General features: G+C 43.6%; 1 protein-coding gene across 1 annotated transcript in view; it reads right to left on the reverse strand.

Annotated features, from left to right (window-relative positions):
* Positions 1 to 16589, reverse strand: part of T265_00918 (hypothetical protein) — a gene marked incomplete at both ends in the record, with an annotated part of 32949 nt that extends 16360 nt beyond the window's left edge. Inside the window, 3 exons of the mRNA XM_009164813.1 lie at positions 198 to 524; positions 7180 to 7557; positions 16431 to 16589. Of these exons, the coding sequence (XP_009163077.1) occupies positions 198 to 524; positions 7180 to 7441 (589 nt within the window). The remainder of the gene's footprint in view (positions 1 to 197; positions 525 to 7179; positions 7558 to 16430) is intronic.
* Between the last annotated feature and the right edge of the window lie 3140 nt (positions 16590 to 19729).

Here is a 19729-nt window from a genome sequence, read left to right on the forward strand (position 1 = left end):
AAACAGTGAGCACAGAAATATATTGCATTTGAAAAGTCTCGATAAGTCTACAGTGATAAACAGTTTAGGGGGGAGAGGATGCTAAACAACTTGATCACTCACTAGTTCACTTCAGATTACTAGTTCCCTTGAAGAACAATCACAGTGTGATTTTTATTTTCTACCAGAGCTCAATACGCTTACATTTCGAAGCTTACCAAGGTCGCCTAGGTCAAATACCTTCAGATCACCGGGCCTCATTCCTTTTTTCTCCTTGCTGTTTATGTCGGCGTGCGCTGAAGCCACTTCGTCTTGTTCCGCTTTATCCGAGTTTCCGTCCTGTTCATCTTTCTTCTCTTCTGGCGGATCGTAGTCCAAGTACACTGCATTCGACGTCATTCCTCGGAACATACATCGCCAGTGACCCACACTATTCGGGCTGTTCAACTCAATGTCGTAATCAATACGCATATGGCTGTTTGATAGCAGGTTTCTCTCCCAGTTTTTGATTGGTGTTGTGAAATTCGGCAAGCAAGAAGGGGATCCTGTTTGCCAGTCAGAAAAAAATTGTACAAGAGCCGTTTGAAGCCTCCTTGTTGTACAGACATCTACATGCGCCTTAAAGAACTCGTGGGTAATTTGTACCGTAACTACTGAAATAGTGACAAACCAACAAAGTAGTATATACAATTTGTGAGAAAAAATCGCATAGTACGCAGATTTACGGGCGACCTACTGATGAGAATTAGTTTCATCAAAAGGAAGAAAAAGGCCGTTGACAGTGAACTTTAAACATGAAGTTTTTAGATGGCCCTTGACGAGTAAGCAGCTGAAAGGCATGTATATCAATGATCGCTAGGGGGAGCGATGTTTCCTGTTGGTAATGAGCACTTCCACGTGGGACGCAAAAACGCCCGAGCGCTCAGAAGCAAATATCACGAGTCGGCTTATAGACTATGAATTGCGAAAATACAATATTCTATTTAAGTAGTGTTCAAGTTTAACTGCGAGTGGAATATTCTATGGAAACTTCGAAAGCTCCTTACTACTTACAAACCATGAGTAATCCGCTGAGAAGCGTAACACTGGACGAGTCGCACTGGTCCTTCAGCTGAGACACTATTGCTCAAGGGATCAGTCAACATCGAATCATGTGCCACGACCTGAGTTCTTGAAGGATGGTGGCACAAAATGCTGTTCAACCACGTTACTAATAATTCACTTGCTACCGAACTGTACAGTGCTTACTTAATGACAGGGAGATTGGGGAGTGACAATGCTGGTGATTTGTTTCACGGGTTTCAACAGAGAATAAAACGTATATTAAAACTTCAAAACCCTCGCAGCATCCACAACGCACTTACATTTATAGAAACTTTGATCGACTGGATCATTTCCTTCGTGGGGAAAAACTGTACTCTATTGAAGATTCTATCGTGTAAGTGAAGCCAATCTATGTTGGAAAGTCAGGAATCACCGTACAGCTACTTCGTCTGCATTGGGAGTCGTCACTGTGTACATCCAAGGAATCTCCAGGACGATTTGAATTTGTAACCTTCTGGCTAGCATTTCAAACGACAACCAATTCGATCAAGAGCTTCAGTCATCCTTCGATCATTGTATTCTGTTGCCTGTTTAGGTGGTGTAGTTTGATTGCCTGAGCAATTTGTCGCTAGGCATGAGTAACGATAGCTGTGCTGTGGATTCCAGTATCCTACATTCTATTTAGAATTTCCAATGACTAGGTGATACTTTTTTAAGAAGGTGACTCTCACATCCTGAGCATTCCAGTGGGCATTGCAGTTATTCACTGAGCTATGTGTGATAATCGATATGTATGCTGGAATTGGAGCCAGACTGAGAAGTGATCAGCTTGAATATGGATTGTCGTTTGTCAAGATCGGTTAATACACCTGTCATACTACACGATATGTCTGTACGCGAATGCTGGGGGTATGGAGAAAACACGTCCATTGTATCTTGTACACTGTATGTGAAAGGTATCGCACTCGGTGATACAGAGTGAACAAAGGTACACGGTGAGCCTTAGTTGGCGGGTACACTGAAATGAGGTCATTCTTCGCTGTGCGTGTTAGTAAGACATACGGGTGGCGTTTCTTGACCATGTATGGTCCTAGGAACCCACTGTCGGAATTATTCACATGGTGGTAGCGTGATGCTATGAATTACTAGAAGGTATTCCATCAGCAATACTTTCCGATTGATCTTGCTTGAATAAAGCCAGAGCAGTCATAAAATCTGGTACTGTGCTATCAGAACCGATTCATTTATACTCCGAGTACAATCTCTGAGTTATGTGACGAAAATCGATCGATCCAGCAATTCAACGAACGGCCTTCTAGGCCACCTTTCAGCACCCGTTGACGCCGGCTCTAGCTGTTGTAGGGCCCCCTGATTTTATAGCTTGTAAAGAGAGGGTGCCGCAAGCCCAACAATCATACCTGCGTCCTGTTTTCGAGTTTCAGAGATGAAGGTGTTGACAGATTATCTAGAGTATGCATAAGAGCAACCTGTTGACCGATCTGTCTGAGAAATCGCAAGTCAAAAATGGAACAGGAGAAAGAGACCTGGATAGCGGACGCAGGACGGTGGGTGTGAGCTGTAGCGGGTAATGTGTCTGACCTACGTGGTTACAGCTGGGATCTACATAAGATTGCCTGTCAATTGTGATAGGAGAGGAGTTAAGAGATAACGTTGCAGGTGAGCTAGAAATCAAGGGTAAAATTGTGAACCCGAAGAACAGGTGTGCTATTTGCCCGATTTCGGCCACCCCTAAGAACAATGTTGTCCTAACTGAGATACCCGAGCACATCATTTATAAAATTCATACTTACTGTCCTTTATCATTTTATGTCAACAAAGTTTTTTTGGCTTTACGAAATGCGCGTTGTACTTCTACATAAATCATATTTATTCGGATTAGAGTCTGGTATTTAGCTGACAGATGTGTGAAATTCTTTCAAAGTGAAATCAGGAACAGAGGTGATTTCTCGTTTTTGCCAACATATTACAAATTTGCTTGCAAACAGGCAGAAATAACGCGCCTGGTCAGATATGGTCGCGGATACCAGACAAAAGGGGAAGGGACGGAGTCAGCTGTCCAACCAAAGCATGAAAACGAATCATCTCGTGTACACAACCAATTTCAACTGTAACAGCAAATTCCGTTGAATCCGAAGTTGTAGGTTGCCTAAGGGGGATTCCGATATCCTCTGCAATCGATGGCAGCCCGACGGTCCTGACCGGTCCGAGGTATCCTGTGCACAGCATTAAAGGCAAGTGACATAACCCACTTCGCGATTGGACACGAGGACTGATTATTCTAGCAAGCACTCTGGGAAAATGGAATGTGGTCATCGTTTTCGAAACAGTTTGGTGACAATCGGTAAATTTATTGCTGGGCAACGTTTCGCTTTTGACACAAAGTTTCGTCAGGCCAAGTGACTAGGTTCCGAGGTTGGTCGAGATTTAAGGCGGAAGGAGAACCAATCAGCTAAGTCAGGCTAAATCTCTGTTGGGTGTCGGCCGAGGGATTTTAGTGTGTTAGAGTGGTTGAACAAGTGTTGGGGCGGTGGGGAAACCTATATGTGCTTGGGTCCTGCCTAGGGTCTAATTCTTCTGGTTCGGTTCATTTGATGGTTCCTATTGAACTTCGTTTTAACCTTCTGTCCGTCTGTGTGGGTGAGCTAGTGCTAAGGATTGTTGTGAAGAGGGATGCTGTGACCTTTGGTCGATTGGGGCTTCCACCGCCAACCCCCTCCCGGTTTTTTCCAATGATCCTAAGTGGATTGACGAAAAAGTGGGTTAAGAAGTTCAGCGTGCGTTCCACCGCTCTCTAACATGTCGCAAATATGGTCTATTTTGGCGGGGAGCTCTATGTTAGCGGATGTAGACGCAGTATCAGCAGAACACATTTTGAGAACGTCAGTCAGCCTTTAGACCTATAGGATTACTAGCATTGTGTAGTGTATCTTTCAGACGATATCTTCATAATTCTGGGCGGGTCCAGCAGAGTGAAAAGACATTTGACCAAGTGATGGTGTACAAAATCGAGCATCTGAGGAATAGAGCTAGAGAAGAACTATTTTAGGGGCCATATGTGTCCTACCGGTTGTGTGAGTTCACCCAAAATTCTTGGAACCAATGCCCGTCGCAATATTTCAGTAATCGTATTCTGGACACTTCTTTTTTCCGCGACTTGTGCCTTTCCCTTTTCGGTTTCAGTTTCGTCAGACAAGGTTCTGTTCATACTGATAATGTATTTGTGACTGATGAAGCAATAGCGATATGCTTCGTTGAGTGCACCCATGCGTAACTAAAGCTTGTGACGAATGTAATTTTGAGAAACCAACATCCTTGTAGATTTTTACGCACAAATATGCAACCCACAGAACAGAGCATTAGGAAGCATCTTGCAGAGGTAGAACGTGTCTATACAAAAGTTTCATTGAGATGCGGCCAAATCAGAGAACCCTAGACGTGACGTACATAGTTGTTACCTTATGTTTCAGTTCTAGTTTCATCCCTGTCATCAAAATCCATTTGAAACACGAACCGCCCACTTTCATCACCTACTCCCATACATGTCAATTCTGAGTTTTGCGCCCAAAAAGACTCGTTTCACTCTAATTTACAGTTACCAACACACGGGATTAAATCAAACTACACAGGGCACTGTTGCCCCCAACTTGCATGCTTCGTGGAGGTTCAGATATGTTGCCTCACGAATAATCGAATTTCAAGTTCGCCTTCAGCGGAAGTCTCGGTTGGTTATCTATTCCTTGGATCCGTATCCCTAGCGGCCGATAATGCTGTTACATTGTAGAATGTTGGTTCTACCTTAGGTCCTACGTTGTCTTCTATCCCCAAGCCGAGCATCATCGTTTAGTCGCAAGCAAGACATTTGCCCAACAGGATAGGTGAACGAAATCCAAGTTCCAGGAGGGTCCACGGGATGAAGGTTTAAACGGTTCCGATTGCAAAACCACTCCTGTTGTAAACAATGACCTGCAATCCACGTCATATAACGGGTACCTTCTAATGGTGCAGTACAGACAGAGGATTTCAGAATCCAGAACAATGAGGTGAACATAAGCTTGTGTGGCTTTTGAGATTGGTCTGGTCTAGAGGTTTTTTCTCTCGACATAGCTGGTCAATGACATAATCTATTTGGTTTTGTATTCTCAGCTGGCATACATAACTTTTTGACTTCTGCGACCTCATCTTCCCACGCACATGGTTCTTCCATGATTTTCTAGGGGTCTATCGCGTGTTAGCTAAAATAAGCCACCATATATGGAACAAGCATGTTCGCACACTTCGTTCTCTTAATAATTTCCAAGGGATTTCGATCTCTTAAAGATCCGTTTCGATTCAATGGCTTCATGAATGAGTTGGTCACTGGTTACTCATTCAGTAAATCGCCGCTGAATACAACAGCCTTGGAATGGAAACTTTTACATTATATTGTATGTGAGAATTCCACCGGCACCATAAGCTGCACTGTGAATGTTAGGAGCCAACGGAACAGCACATCTCACGCATTTATGGGTATACTGGAACTCATGATGTCTAAGATTGGTAGCTAAGTAGTACGTAATTCAGCTACGTTAACTTTCACATAGTATATGACATCACCCGACTTTTCATCACACAGTTCATGTCATGTGTTCCGGCTGAAGACTTTTGAGCTGGAAGATCCACGCAACTTTTCGCATCATCTGGACCGCCTGTGAAGGATTAACGGTGACGTAACAAGTATGGCTGCCAGGATCTAACCCGGTGATGAGAGTTTCATCACCAAAATGTCCTTTTTTGATTTGCACTCTTGTCAAAAATTTTCAAAAATTACAGTCCCTATCCTACGATACGGTCTAACATACCGTGTAAATTTTATCAGATTTGTAAACTTCTTTGTCAAAGTTTTCGCAGCGGTTATGTTAAAGCACCCTGTAAATGAACCACGGTTTTGCTGCCCTATGTGACGAGCAGTCCCAACCGACAGATTCAGCTGGGTTCCAGGTAAGTCTCTCGAAAAACCAAATTAATTTGCAAATGAGTGTATTTCACTTTTCCGAAATAGTTTTCATGTTTTTCCAGCTGGCAGAAAAAACTTGATGATCAGTGACAAGTTGACTGGGGGTCACGTTGAAGTGGTTCACACCTTTGATCCTCTTCAAACGTTCAAAACCTGGAATGCCTGTGACATCAATCAAATTACGACAAGTAGCACTGTGTGTATTGATTCAAGCTATCCGTCTAGCTTGGAAGAGGTCCCACCCCACGTTTTGTTATGACACCTAGTGCCATGGTTATTGTGACCATACTTTCCGCATACCCATTTGAGTTTAAGGAATGTGTAAAGTAATTGGAATGTTGACAACTGTTGTCGTTTCCTTGTCGTTTTGCTAGACCAAACTGTTCCTTGTGTTGGTTGGTCGGTTAAATCTGATTACCTGTTTCCGGAGGAGCGCATGCCAATCCTGTGAAAATTGTGTCTTAATTGTATGAGAACAAAACCCTGAAAATACTGTGAATAAAATCTACCTTGATGAATCCGATTACCTGTTTCCGAAGGAGCACAAACCGATCCTATGAAAATTGTGTTTTACTTGTATGACAACAAAACCCCGAAAATACTGTGAATAAAATCTACCTTGAAATGGCCCCTAGATGCACTCGGACTGAAGGTGATTCTACACATTTTAAATCGAGTGCAGAGGATGGCTGACCACTGTAATGGCACTTGAGTTTAATTTCTTTTGTTAGCCATTTTAATCCATTTGCTTTGACTTGGTAGCTGCAAGAAAGATACTACTAGCCTGAGGATGGTCACCGATGGGCCTGTGGGAACTGGTGACGAGTTTCAGAGGTGCAGTTATCCACGTGGTTGTCTCACTACCACAGACAAGCAGCTCAAAGTCATAAAGAGATACTTCCTTCAGTATGTGGGCCATTCTCATCCATAATCCATGAACCACCTAAAAGGTGACTGGGAGTTCAAACTATGCACAATATGTACGTTTGTTGGATTGATGATACTCAACTACCGACTTGGAATTTGCAGCGAAGACATCTTGGTGAATCTACTCGCTATCAGTGCGGAGTACACTGTAATTTAAGAAAGTCAAGACGGTGATCGTTTGAGGAAAAAATAACAATAAAAATAGCTATACTAACCTTTGATTATGGGACACGGATGGACACAATTTTCCTGGCAAACACCCGTCACCACAGCTGGACAACTGAGCATGATCAGACTGTCCTTTACATTCAACCCCCGTGCATCACATCGCATTTTTACACGATTTCTTCCTGTGTGACTCAGTGTCAGCTCAATGGAGTCCAGCTGGGTCGCGCCGGAATCTTGTGTATCGCGTTGGGTGAAAGCCGTTCGAAACCACAATAGTATAATTGAGAGGAAGATATGAAAGTAGGGCATCTGGTGTTGTTTGGGTGCTTTTTCTACTGTTTTTCGAGGTGGGCTGGAGTTGCGCAGTTGCGAAAATCTCTGCGGTAGTCTTTTCCGCCGGATCCACTGAATCAGCCGGGCCTTATCTGGAAGGTACACAGAAATGAGATCTTTGCATCTAAAGTTTGGTGAAAAATAGTCCGAACTGTCAGATTTACAGATCAATCGAGGTACACGACCCGTAGGATGGTGTTCTCACGTGCGGGAGACGAACACATTCAAAAGACATGTAACTTGTGTGAGACCGAACTGTGGTTCTTGAAGTAATCCTTCGGGGCTCTGCTGAGTCCAGTTGAGAATGGTTACGTTCACACTATTTCCGTGTTATCTCTTACCAGAAGAACCAGTTAGCCCATGACTTGCGGTGCTCTTTGGAATTTTTTTTTACAAAGTATTGTTTTGGGGCGGTCAGCCTCTTTAATCCCATCCCTATTTCAGAGTACTGGTCACATCGACAGAGTTACGGCAGACTGACTACATGGACCAAGCGATTTGGAATTCACAAATCACCTTAAACTAATGCAACTTGTAAAACACGTGAATCGGTTTTTTTGTGGAACTGGCTAGTTCAAGGCCTTTTCTGATCACTGATTTGTAAAAGGTCATCACTTTCGTGCATCATCAAATTCCGAGTTTTGTCGCGCCCTGACAGGGTGCGCAATCAGCACGTGGTACCTACCTTCTATTTCCGGATAACTTCAGTGTAGTTGACCCCCACTTACTGCTCGGTTGTCTTTTTGTGTCCCAAGTGACAGTGGTACACGAGTAGAGGAATTACTTGAAACCAGATTTCTGAAAAGTGCGTTGGACAATTCCTATTCCCAGTCGGAAAACTGACCAACTCTGTGATTCTTCATAGTGTGTTTGGGTCTTTAATTTAGCTTGTTAGTGCTATGATTTTTTACTCAAAGTTATGTCAGGAGGTCAATAAAACTAACAAAAAAAACAGTTATGTATAATGGCTACCAGAGACACTTTAGTACAATTGCCTAACACAAAAAAGGAAAAATACTTATCGAGTTCTTCGGCCGATAAGTTTTAGTAGATGATACCGAGGTTTGTAGGACAGGACGCAGCTGAATGCCGGTCTTTACCGAGCGTGTTGAAAGCTGGCCTGTTTCTTGTCGTTTAATCCAAAACGATATCGAGCCCAGACTTTCCTGCACAGTGAGTCGTGCGTAGGTGTGAATTGGCTCTGGTCAGGGCGCTTGTGAAGTGACGAGCGTCGGCGTTATCTACTAAAACTTATCAACCAAAGAACTCGATAAGTCTTTTTCCTTTTTTGTGTGTTATGCAACTGTACTAAAGTGTCTCTGGTAGCCACTACACATAACTGTTTATTGTTAGTTTTATTCGTCTTCTGACATAATAGCGCCAACAAATTGGTGAGCCCGACGTAACATCAGTACTACCATGTCAGACACTTCAACACTAGTTATTCCCTCGACTGAAACGGTACTAACACCCAGCATCAATGCCGCCTCCATTCATCTTCCACCCTTATGGCACTACGACCCTCGCATTTGGTTTACGCAGGTACAGGAACAGTTTTCTCTGCGAAAAGTCACTCAGGAACACACTGTGTACTATCATGTGTCAGCTGTACTTCCAGCAGAAATAGCGGCAGATCTGCGTGACATCCTGGTGGCCCCAGAAAGCGTCAAACCTTACACTCAATTACGCAATACGATCATCGCCCGTAATACGCTTACGGAAGGTAAAAGACTCGAACAGCTGATTAGTGGCGAGACGCTAGATGGCTGTACACCATCTCAATTCTTACGTCGCTTCTATAGTATACTGGGCGATAAAAAGATTGACGACGCACTACTCCGCCAACCTGCTCTCAAAAGACTGCCAACTCACGTTCAATCCATTCTCACAGCTAATACTGACAGCGTGCCATTGTCTCAACTTGCGAGTATAGCAGATAAAATACGGAGATTCAGACTGGTTATGACAGCAAGCTCAATGATGGTAAAACGATGTCCTGATTCTACGGACGCCCCAATGCTGCCATGGTTTCCGAACTATTCTTCTAGGCAGAAATTATTCTGTAACCTGTCACAACCTGAGATACTTGTCAGGTGACACGACTGAACGTATGAGTGATACTCATGGAAAAAATTTCAACAGATAATGTGGAAAGCATTCTAGGATGCAAGAGGACAAATAACCAAATCCATTACCTCACTAGAGAGGCAAAAACCCTTCAGGTTACAAAATAAATTATATATATATATATATATGATATAATGTGCATGTCGAGTAAGCAGCAAGACAGACATAAATAAGTTTGTACCATATATCATAAACGAGAGATTCAGTTGAGTTTCTCGTGCAAATGAGTGTATTTCTCGAAAACAGTCCAATTTGAGTTCAAGTAGAACATAAGGTTGACGGAAACTCGGGGACTGTGCCTGCCTGATGAGCCTGAAGTGGAAGGGCGAAACCGGTCGTGGGCTGTCGAAGAGTTTTCAGCAACCTTGTGAGTAGTTTCCTTTATAACTTTGTGCCAGTTTTCAGCCGTCCGACTGAAACAATCCAGATGGATTCGTACATCTGGCGTAAATATCGTTGATGCCCAGGAGATTAGGCGGCGTTATACCGTGACTTTATTTTGAATTTGCCAGTCCCTCCAACAATGTGGAGGTTAGGGACAGCAAAGCATCAATCACTGACGTTTTATGGGAGACCAGACACACATTTTTCAAAATGTTGAAAATTAACCTAATGAAAGTTCCAAAGTGCATTCGTTCGTGGCTATCTTGATTGAAAGCAAGCAAATACAACCTAGCCATGTTGACATAAACAGAGCTCCATATGAAACAAACCCAACTGGTTGGAGGCAAAGTAGTGGGAGTTAACTGGAGCGGTTTAATTTGTTTCCCGCGTCAGTTTGTAAGAGTAAGAGTAACATTCCAACAATTTCCGTATTTACGTTTACTTTATGGGAAACTATACTAACAGAGACGCTTTGATTCCGGACTTGTTGAATTCATTTCTGCTTTGGAAACCCGCATACATGACCCACTGTTTTGTGAGTATGACCTGAATTGCTTGATGTTTCCGTCATTTGGCAACAGCCTTGCGTTTGGTTTTCATTTTTCATGCACTAGCTCAAGTGACCACGCAATCGATCGTCACCACAAACTGTAATGTAGAAATTTAGAGAGCTGAGATAGATGAAAAATTATGCAAGGATTGCACTGGCAGAGAGCTGGACCAAGAAATATGTTTTATCCACAGCTAAAACGATCGAAATCACTGTCCACAAACGTACGGTTTATTTGTATTTATTGGCATGTCGGATTGGAGTCACCATTCGTCATTACTGGTGATTTTTCTGATGAGCTTTGCAACTGATTGGTCAAAGGACAAACCCTCAGATGCGTATAAAAAATTACCACTTCGGACCTAATGAATTCAGGCTAACTTGGTTCATGTAGATGACATCTTCAGGAACTCACATTCAAATGACGAGAGAGAAGTACTGAGTTGAACCAGACAAGAAACCCCTGAATTTTTATGCGCAGAGATTCTGCTGTGCAAAAGCACGCCTGCGCTTCTTAGGAGGCGGGTTATTTGTTTGAGGAGCAGGCAGAGGACCTTACTAAAGACACCTGAACAAGTTTGCCTCCACAATCCTGCAGAGTCTTGCAGAGTCCTTGCAGAGTCTCATACCAGGTTGGTCAATGTCCAAAGGGCCGACCAACATAGTTTTCTGGTTCCACAGATTGGGGGCTGGAACACGTGAGTCTCATAGTTGGTCAATGTCCAAAGGGCCGACCAACATAGTTTTCTGGTTCCACAGATTGGGGGCTGGAACACGTGTGATGACTTGTTTTGCAAGGATGGAGACTCACTTGAATTCCTCGTCAAAGGCCACTTCCTTGCATTTAGGTTTTTGAGCCAGACTATGTGTGAATGCCTTGGAAGTATGCCAGTTTACGCAAAAACGTGAATTGCAGAGACACAAAAATCTTATACCACAACAGCCATCGTGCGGTGTCAGTAGCCGCGTTACCTCACATTCTGCGTAGACAAGGACAGGCAAGTGGAAACGCCACTATTGACGTCTCCGTCCTTTCGCTTCCATCATGCTTCCCCCCTCCCGCACCCCAATGATAACTCTCCCCTTGCAGGCCCGTCAGTTAGGGCTGATGAGTCTGTTTGTCCATTATCGGTTTTGCAAACAACATCTGTGCACTATCCGGCAATAACATCCTCAGATATCTCCAAATGAATCCTAAAGCCTCGACGTCTCGTCTCTCTGGCCGCTTTTAATGTCCACACTCTGAAACAGGCAGAACAACAAGCTGCTCTTGCCCTTATACTGAACTGGCTTGATATCGATATGTTGTGTGTATCAGAAACATGAATTAAAGATGCAAACGCATTGGTTGAGCTAACCGACTCACCACTCATCACTGCCTCCGAATGCCTGTCTCTGGCGTTTCGGAGACTGTTGTAGCAGGATAGTCGCATCTGTGCGGTTCGTCCGGCAACGCGCGTGGAGAAGTCTCCCAATCGGGAAGTTGATCGCTGTCCACTTTTTGTGTTTTCTCACGTTCTAACCAACCGTAGCTTTGACACAATCAAAAATATGTTTTATGATGGCTTAACTGGCATGTTGTGGCGAGCTAGAAGCTCAAGCATCGTCGTGATTGCTGTAGGTTTGAGTCTTCAGGTGGACAGGCTTAGGGCATCTGAAACTGCCTTAGGTGGGGAACATGGATTAGATTTGATACGTACGGACAATGGTGAATGATCACTTCAGCTGAGTGCTGATTGCGGGCAGTGGACAGGCTTAGCGCATCTAAGACTGCGTTAGGTGGGGAACATGGATTGGATTTGATACGTACGGACAATGGTGAACGATCACTTCAGCTGAGTGCTGATTGCGGGCTGTCTTTTCAAGTACGAACTTCTTAAATAGCCGGAGTCGCCTGGTCACATGGTATCCTCCAACGGCGTGCAGGCCAGGAACTCAGATTGGCCGCATCGCCATCAGTTAACGATGTCGCGGATCAGTAGCCGTTTACCACCCGTTTCGGAACACATTCGTGTGGATTTCGACCACGTGCTCATCCGGTGTTGCCTATCCTTCCGGTAGCCAGGGCTACCTAATATGCGAACAAATGGCTCAGCAGATGAGAGATCGGTGGATCCAGATGTTGGACGAATTTTACCAGAAGCGTCTCCTTCAGTCTCTTTCAAATACTCCACCATCAGATGTGAATCAACAGTGGCACGAGATTGCTACCTCTCTGCAGTGTTTTGCTTGTGGCACGGCTCTACCAGGCTCACTCAAGCACTGGATATCAAACCGAACAGTGGCACTGCTCAAATCTCGGAGAAATATCCCAGCCGGTCCCGAACAAAACTTGATTCGACGAATTATCAACCGTCAAGTGAAAGCGAGGGTGCGAACCAGCCGTGAGGTCTGGTGGACACGGAAAGTCAAGAAAATGGAGATCCAGTACTGTCCGAAGAGTATTTCAACTGTTCAGTGCGACAGGCCCCTGAAAATTTCTAGTGGGTGAAACCATCAAGGATCAGAAAGGATTGAGCATCCCGAATAAAGAAGAGCGCCTCGACCGGTGGGCGGAATACCTCAAACAAAAGTTATCGTGGACACCAGCTGACAATAATGTGAAATCTGAAGCTGGCTTAGAACCCTGGATGGTGTAGGTGGAACCCCTACGCTCCCGGAAGTCTATGACTTCATATGTTCTGTCAGGCGCCCTGCTCTGGATGAACTCCCACTCAGATGGTACAAAGTTCGGATGAAGTCCTCAGTCGGAGCTTGTCGGATCGTTTGGCGTGTATTTGGGAAAAGAGACTTTTCCAGGAAACTGACTAACGTCCATTGGCGTACACTTTGCGCTCACAAAGTGTGAGTTCATGTTCGTGGATATCCAGTCACTCAACACGCTGCTTAAAATTAGGGGAGAGGCATTCGAAATTGTAGAGCATTTTACATACTTTGGAAGCTGTATTCGTTCCGATTTTAGTGTGAAAGATCAGTTCAACGTACGAATCTGAAACGCCTGGGTCGCGTTTGCTAATTTGAGACATCTATGGCGTCAAAGTGTTATGTCCATGAATCTCGAGGGACGTATGCATCGAGTTGCAGTATGGGCTGTTTTGTTACACGGCTGTGAGACTTGGTCGGGCAGCAGGACTAAGAAGTATTCGGGAGTCCGACAATCCTTGTCTCACGAGTTCTTGTACGGTTGATTAGTAGACCAACTCATAAATACTCGCAGTTTCTTAGGGGGGAGGGTTATGTTATAGCATGCAACCGTCTGTCCAGTCTCCCCAGCAAAAGTAAAGTGTACGAAGTGATACCCTGGCCGACAATGTTGGTAGCTCATTTGGCGTAAGTGGTAAGGGGCTTGTTCAGCTCATCGGACAATCCAACTACCACTCAGGCGGAATCATATGGAGGGAACTTTGGTGTGAGTGTTGGTCTGGCGTTGATAACGTCACTCGGATATAGACAGATAGCTGGATACCTAGATATCTAGATAGCAGGCTAAAACACAAACCAATGTGGTAAAATGCTTCAAACGCCTAGGACTACACATTTTTAGGTCCACTGAGTTTATGTTCAAGAAAAATTTTCAGTCCACTATGTGCCTTACTGGGGACCACCATGGGAACTTGTGTGTCCAGAAACTTTGGCCTATTGTCAGTTTCTAAACTGATAGCGCTACCGTCTGTGACAACAGCCGTGGCTGGTCAGTAGCCGGATGAATGTTGCGTTTTTATTTGACTACCTTCTAGTTGTTTGCACCGCCTGACTATGAGACAGTGTTTAGTCTAGAAACCTCAACCCCAAAATAGATAGGATTGTGTTCCCTCGTCTCCATGATTGTATGTTTTTCCTCTTGAAACGGATGTTCTTAAAAATGCTTGGTGTGAAATGATCTGGTCATATAAATGGGACTTCTATGAGACAGTAGAGGCTAAAGTAGATTGCCAAGTAGCCTGAGAATAGATCAAAATTTGTGGATCGATCATCACTATAAAAAACTAAGTTTGTGGTCTCTAGTATCGACCGGAGACAGTTCAAATAATGAGTCTATATTCTAGCTGTGCATCACGACCGGGTTTTAGTCTTCTGAGTATACCGTAAGAAGAACTCTAATCGTGCAATGTGCGGACGTTAGCAAAGGTGCTTTATATCCTCAAGCACACTCGAATAGGGCCTTCCAGAACACAAAAAAGTAGTATATTGGTTTTGAGCTAGAAAGTTCACGTTTTTCGATAGGTCAAGTTTGTTTCAAAAAAGGCCTCTTTTGTTGACTGATGCCACCACAGAACAGGGAAAGTAGTAAGTTTCCACACGAGGCTAATATTCTCGGGATATTCTCGGAATAAGCCAACTTTGGACAGTCCAGATGCACCAGCCAATGGAATCGCCCAACCGAACAACCAATCGAAGGGCGGCCCCGGCTAGCAGCACGCATATTAACACACACGCAACACTACTCAACACACAACCACCTACTCAGCGCAACGTTCCACTATGCGCCCTGACGACGCGCTGATGATGTCAGCTCGATTGGTGACGAGACGTTTGCAATCAATTGCCAACTCAGCGTACAAACCAGTGACCATTCCAGAGAGATATACGTATACACTTTGAGAATAGAACTGTAGTGACTGGCTAGCAGACTTTCTCTTTTCTGATCTCATGCATCTAGACTAGCTTGCATCAAACATTTCCTAGACGGGGACTAGGTCCTCCACTATGCAGCTGTCGATCAGGATTCTTGTATACGTCTCTATAAACAGCGCAGAAAGATCGTGAAGTAAAAATTACCCTTGTTTGGCGACATGATAAAATGAGCAGGATTCTCGTAGCCGCTAGTTACCTTCCGGCGCGACACTTAGACTTTTTGCCCCTTGTCTATCACTTCAGATTTGCAGAATCCCTTGAAGGGATAGCACCGCAGTTTACAGCATCAAAACATCTGATATGCCTAGTATGTTACCATGGTGAGCGTAATAGACTGGTCCATTTAAACAACACTTAGTTCAATGGTGGATAGGAAAACCGAATGTCAAGACCTAGAGGCTGAATAGGCCATTCTGTGTTGATTAAGCAAAGGTTTCAGTATTTTTCACTTCTAAAATGTTTGGATAATAAGTCTGGATATGATTCTTGCTGAAATCGCTGAAATCCTCGAGCAGTAGTATATTTTGATTAACCATTTCCATCAGCCTACGGACCTTAGCTGTGTAGATTCAACGGCCTTCCTTTAATGGTACATTAAATATGTGCGCAAGAATGAATATAGCTCGGGTTTCTAGTATTCCCGCGACCAAGCATAACTAGTGAGCACATTTTGTCTTTGCGTCTCCAAAAGCAGGTTCCTTTGAGTGTTAGGCTTATCAGTATTCGAAAAGAATGATATCCGTATATCTTGTATCAGCTGCTGGCGTGCAATCTGGCCCTTTACTTGCAGGAAGTTTTCGAACACCATTACTACGGAAGCAAACCTTAGGTCGAATGGTGAGACGTGAACACATGGAACACCGACGCGACGCCGAACTCATAAATGCGGGAAATGAAACAGTTTCAAAACCACGATCATTTCAATGTGCTGCTGAGTCAGCATATAATCAAGCCAAATAAATGAATAACAATGACAAATAATTAAATTAATTAAAGTATAAATCGAATTAAATCCTTACAATAATTGAACCTACCAGAAAGAGAAAAAATCGACATAATGAAGATGTTTATGGATATAGTCAACGTTTTTGTGAAATTATCGTATTGATTTGAGCAATGTTCATCCACTTATGTAACTATTGTTGTACGGAACACTGAGGTAGTTTGTTAGCAAATGAGGATGGGTCAGTATGGCCTAATGGTGCCCGCAACTAATTGAATTATGTTTTGTTCTGTATTTTAAGTTAAACCTTTTATGTATTTACTTACCACAGAAGTCGTGGGACCGTGGTCCATGAGCGGATGAAACGAGCGAATTATATAACAGTGTATAGGCTTTGGGGTATCAGTTATAACCTTGATTTCATTCTCTCATAAGTAGTATCCGTACGTGTAATGTTCTTTCCATATCCCCAAAGGTTTGATAAAACACGAGAAAACAACTTTCATCGAGCGACTATAAAATGACTGGCGGTCTTGTAATGCGCGAAGGCTTACAGTCGAGTGAGAATCTCATTGGTTGCTGGCATCGATAAGCTCACGTGACCAGAGTGAGATTCACCCGATGACTGTGAGAGCGCTACTGCACGTAGTTTGTGTTCTGTGGTATGCGGCGCGGTATTTGTGAATACTGCATATGTGGGAACGCCAGACACGTAAAATATCCGCAGCAAACTTCTTTGGATGTGGAGTGAATACATGTGTCAGTGACAGACGGAAATTCATCTGTTAGTCTTTGGCTTGATAAGTAGACGCAGGTTTGATGAACTCTGTTGGAATATCGATCGCACGAAAACGAATGCACCAGAAGTTATAAGCATCATCACATTGGAGAGATAACAGTCACATGAACAAGTATCTAGGGACATGAAATTTCAAGTAGGCATTTTATGTGGATTGCTGAAGCTTGAAAACCATAGCGGAAGGTTAATGGACTAACCACTCTGTTATTGGTCTATGCTTTTTTCACGTTCTTTCACTCTGTGTGGACCGCTAATTCCAGATTTTTTCAGTAAGATGTAAAACGCTAAAACGAGCACATTACTGTCTGCAAAATCAAAAGGCACGACTGACCTTTCGAATGAGTAGATACTTTCTTTCAGACTTCCGGCAATAAAATTTTCTCGATGTTTCTTTGGCTTTATTCACGGTTTGTTAAGGCTATATTTTAAGGGTAGAAGACCAGTCCATACTACAGGTGTGTTTTGAATCAATCATACGGAGAAAAGCAATGTACAGAATGTGTGCATTTTAGTTTTGACCTTCGAATCCTCTACAGAGCTTCTGTAGGACATAATGACCACTTTTCAGCTCGGATCAGCGTACCGCTTTCACAACATATATTGGTTAGCGTTTTGCCCCACAGCTGTACTTTTATCCTTTTATCTTTCTTTGTTGGTTATCATCAACAATGCGCTGTTTGCTGTTCTCCCAACCCTCAAGGTTCTCTTTGTGGAATTGAACTCGTGGCTTTCAGGTAGGTAGTCGGGCACCGTACTATTTAGTCAAATGTGGCTGATTACCAGGGCTACTACCTGGCTCTTAGAAAGATAGTAAGTGATTGAAAGATTGGCGAAACCCCATCCTGTCTACTTCCAATTTAATCCCGCGTCAATCAATCAGTCAGGACTAAATGACATGGTTCGACTCTCATTAGCGATTCACGATACAAAAATTGATAATGGTTCCCAAGAACAATTCAGGCCTATTCGGTGATCTGTGTCAACTCGTGTTGATTGTGCTTGTGAAATCTAGTAATAAAGTAATAATCGTTCAGCTGTGACACCTTTTAGTTGTCTAGCTGTCATGCAACCCGAAGAAAACACGAGGGCTGGAATATTGCCAGGTTGCCCAAGCCTAGACAGAGGAAGTCAAGAGGTAGAGGTCGGATTCGAATCACGGACCTTCCAATCCAATCATTCGCACTCCAACCACTGAGCCACCTCGTCCACAAGAAATCTAGTGAATTAACTCAAATAGTGGATCCAATGAGTCAAACCGTTCACCGGCGCCTTAGCAAGTGGACCCTACCAGTCAGTTTTGTTTGCTTCCTATTGGTGCTGTGTGCACCCAAAGTTGTCCGTTGGCCTTACAAGATGTCTCTGTCATGAATGGATTCCGCACTTAAGACACTGTAACCGGAAGTATACGTCACAACCAGTATGGGCGCTGCAGTGCTCCTGGTACCAGTAACTCGCGCGCCACGTTATCAGTTCAATCTCACAAGCTTACCAAATAGTTAACAGGTGAGAAAAATTCGCACCACGGTGGTTCTACGTACAGCGGTTTCAAAACGTTTGGAATAGTATAGCGCTGAGGACTGTTTCCAGTACTTTTATTCTCATTTCCAACCTTGAAAAGGCCAAGCAACAAGGGCAAAATAACTTGGCAGCTACAGAGTCACACTGATGCTACAGGGACAGGATTTAAGGGGGCAAGGGAAAAGAGCGATTACCAATCGGCAGTGGAAACATCAAGCCAACTAAATTAGTTTGCAAATGAGTGTATTTCGCTGATCAAGTCACATGGGCGAATAGGGTGCCTCAGTGATTTATCACAGAAACCGAGAACGATTACGGTCATTTAGATGATTACACAAACGCAGTCAGGGGTACAGAAGATTTTTCTGTTTGGGCACACCATGAATAGGGCAATTTAACGCAAGGGTGGATATTGTATTCGGCTGCCACATAGTTCTTTCTACGGAGATGACAAAAGTAACTGAGAAAGCACTCTATGCCCACTGTAGATCACGTGACAAATGTGAACCCCCGGTCCCTATTGATCATATCCTCATCTTCGCTTTCGATGTTCAGTTCACATCACTGTGCTTACGCCCGTAAGCATTTGCTTTTAATGGAAGTTTGTGAATGGTCCTGGTCTATAGTGGGTGGCTTCTTCGAATATAGTTATTTAGAAATTGGTCAGCATTACATTCCTAGGGTATTCTCATGTCGATTCATGATGGTGTGAGGAGATTCGGTAATATTCAATAGAGGTTCCATTCTGTCCGTGAAGCCAATCAATTTTGAAAATTCGAGAAACACTGTGAAGCTGTTTCATCCTTGTTGGGAATCAGCAGTAGTGCGATCTCACGAAACTCAAGGAGATTCCAACTCAACATTTCGTCCAGGGATTGAACACTGAACCGTTTGGTCATGAGTGGCTGATCGATCGTGTGATTACCTCTCCACCTGGCGATGACATAGCGCCACTCATCCTTCAGTAACGGAAACTACAACATGTAGACAATTATTGATTGGCTACTCCACGAGGGACCGGGGTTCACCATCACGTGTTTATCCACTCTACAAAACAGTACGATTTCCGGAAAACTACTCATGAGTTCAGCTGTGAATGGTTTGCTGACCACAAGTAAACATTTATCTACCAAAATGAATGTATTTTTTCAAACTTGTACGGACTGGACTGAAGATGGTTGGCATATAAACTTATCCGGATGCAATGGGGTACTTCGTCACAGATATTTTTGGCTCGAGTTGTAATTCGACAAAGGATTTTCAATTGCTCTGGGGTGCGTATTAAATAGTTGTTTATCGTGAAATAAT

This window comes from Opisthorchis viverrini (genome assembly GCF_000715545.1).
Source record: "Opisthorchis viverrini unplaced genomic scaffold opera_v5_9, whole genome shotgun sequence".
NCBI classification, from domain to species: domain Eukaryota; kingdom Metazoa; phylum Platyhelminthes; class Trematoda; order Opisthorchiida; family Opisthorchiidae; genus Opisthorchis; species Opisthorchis viverrini.